The 2581-nt window shown below is 49.2% G+C and overlaps 1 protein-coding gene across 1 annotated transcript in view; it reads left to right on the top strand.

The window, feature by feature from the left end:
* The first annotated feature begins 871 nt into the window (after window positions 1–871).
* The window catches only part of cacna1g (calcium channel, voltage-dependent, T type, alpha 1G subunit), a 92778-nt gene continuing 91068 nt past the window's right edge, over window positions 872–2581 (top strand). The window contains exon 1 of the mRNA XM_084669604.1: window positions 872–1050. Within this exon, the coding sequence (XP_084525730.1) occupies window positions 958–1050 (93 nt within the window). The 5' untranslated portion in view covers window positions 872–957. The remainder of the gene's footprint in view (window positions 1051–2581) is intronic.

Below are 2581 nucleotides of genomic sequence, written 5' to 3'. Positions count from 1 at the left end.
TCATCCTAGCTTTAAAAGGATGAACACGCTACAACAGCATACACACGCTGGTATGACAAACACTGTTTCGCTGTAAACAAGGTCAGCCTCGGTAACTTGTGTGTGTGTGTGTGTGTGTGTGTGTGTGAGTGTGCGTGCATGCCTGCCTGTGTTTGTGTGTGTGTGTGTGTGTTTAAATCAGGGCGTGATTTGGGGTGTCTAAATAGCTGTTTGACTTGATCATTTATTGCAGTGTCTCGCAGCCTGTGCAGTAGGTTGCTGTGTGTGTATCTGACTGTACTGTGTGTGTATTGACTGTCCTGTGTGTGTATCTGACTGTACTGTGTGTGTATCTGACTGTACTGTGTGTATCTGACTGTACTGTGTGTGTATCTGACTGTACTGTGTGTGTATTGACTGTAGTATGTGTGTATCTGACTGTACTGTGTGTATCTGACTGTACTGTGTGTGTATCTGACTGTACTGTGTGTGTATCTGACTGTCCTGTGTGTATCTGACTGTACTGTGTGTGTATCTGACTGTACTGTGTGTGTATTGACTGTACTGTGTGTGTATCTGACTGTACTGTGTGTGTATCTGACTGTCCTGTGTGTATCTGACTGTACTGTGTGTGTATTGACTGTACTGTGTGTGTATCTGACTGTACTGTGTGTGTATCTGACTGTACTGTGTGTGTATTGACTGTACTGTGTGTGTATTGACTGTACTGTGTGTGTATTGACTGTACTGTGTGTGTATCTGACTGTACTGTGTGTGTATCTGACTGTACTGTGTGTGTATCTGACTGTACTGTGTGTGTATTGACTGTACTGTGTGTGTATCTGACTGTACTGTGTGTGTATCTGACTGTACTGTGTGTGTATCTGACTGTACTGTGTGTGTATCTGACTGTACTGTGTGTGTATCTGACTGAGAGTGATCCTTGACTCCAGCTGCACATGGTTCGAGCGGGCGTCCATGCTGGTCATCCTGCTGAACTGTGTCACCCTGGGCATGTTCCACCCCTGCGAGGACATCGACTGTGACTCAGAGAGGTGCAAGATCCTGCAGGTCAGTCTCCCACACCTTCCTGTCCTCGCACGCCCCTCTCTCTGCCCACACCTCCCTGTCCTCGCACGCCCCTCTGTCTGCCCACACCTCCCTGTCCTCGCACGCTCCTCTCTCTTCCCCCTGCTTCACACGTCTGTTCTTCCCTGCTTTCATCTTTTCCCCCTCCTTCGTTTGTTTCTGTGCTAGCACGCCTCCTCTCTCTTCCCCTCTCCTTCCCTTCCCTCTGTACTTGCACGCCCCCTCTCTCCCTCCCCATCTCTTTTGACTCCCCCACCTTTAACCAGACACTTGTCTTCAAAGCGATCGCACCCAAGAAAAGTACACCAAACACAGTAGAAGGTTTGGAGTTCTGCAGAGGGGTTAAGAGAAGTTAAATCAAACGGTGCATTAGAAATCTCATCAGAGCTCTGGCACGCTTGGTCGCCGCGGCGACGCTCCCAGACAGTCTGTTCCGTTTCCTGTTCCTGTTGGAGCCCCCCTGGTGAGAGTTCTGATCCCATGGCGACGTGCGTGGGCGGAGACGGCTGCTGTTGCCACGGAAGCCAGAGCTCGCTGGAGCCAGGCTTGTGTGTGTGTGTGTGCGTGAGAGAGAGGCGGGTGTGTGTGCCTGCGTGCCATAGCAGGGCTTTGCTCAAATCAGTTGTGTGATCAATCAAATCAGTAATTTTTTCTCTCTCCTTCTCTCACACACACACGCGCACACACACACACACACACACACACACGTATCGAAGACATTGGAAGTTCTTCAGGCAGCGTGGTAGATGAAGATGGAGCCAGTGACATTTTTGGAAAGTCTGTACTGCAGGAACCCTCTGGTGTTGGACTGAGAAGAGAGGAGAGAGAGGGAGGGGAGAGAGGGAGAGAGGAGAGAGAGGGAGGAGAGGGAGGGAGGAGAGAGGGAGAGAGGAGAGAGAGGGAGGAGAGGGAGGGAGGAGAGGGAGAGAGAGGGAGGAGAGAGAGGGAGGAGAGGGAGAGAGACACATAGAAACTGTGCGTGTGTGTGGTTGTCTATCCAGAGCAGTAGATGACACCATGTAAACCTTATTATTATCCTGCTCCCAGCCTAGACCCTTTGAATTAGCATGCCTTATTAGCATACAGTGTTAGCATACTGTGTTAGCATGCTGTATTAGCTTACAGTATTAGCATGCGATATTAGCAAACAGTATTAGCATACACACTGGCTCACAATGGAACTAACTTTGGAGAGTACAGTTCCAAATAAATACAGAAGCAATTTAGCAGAAAGGTGTGTTTGTGTGTGTGTCAGTCTAGAGCCAGTGTCTATGACTGCTCTCTATCCTATCTTTTACCCTGTAGCTGTCCTGGCTGCGCTGTGTGTGTGTGTATGTGTCTGTGTGTGTGTTGCGGGCACGTGTGTTTACATGCCATGCTGTGTGGTGAGGCAGTATGTTAACAGTGTCGTTCACACATTCTCACTCCATGTTAACACATGCTCTTAGCATGTAGTCAGATCCTGGCTCTGTGTGTACACACATGACAGGATATGCAGCCTCATACAGGCGTG

This window comes from Hypomesus nipponensis, chromosome 13 (genome assembly GCF_054491055.1).
Source record: "Hypomesus nipponensis isolate SF chromosome 13, ASM5449105v1, whole genome shotgun sequence".
Taxonomy (NCBI): Eukaryota; Metazoa; Chordata; class Actinopteri; order Osmeriformes; family Osmeridae; genus Hypomesus; species Hypomesus nipponensis.
This window is presented reverse-complemented; position numbering and strand designations above follow the sequence as displayed.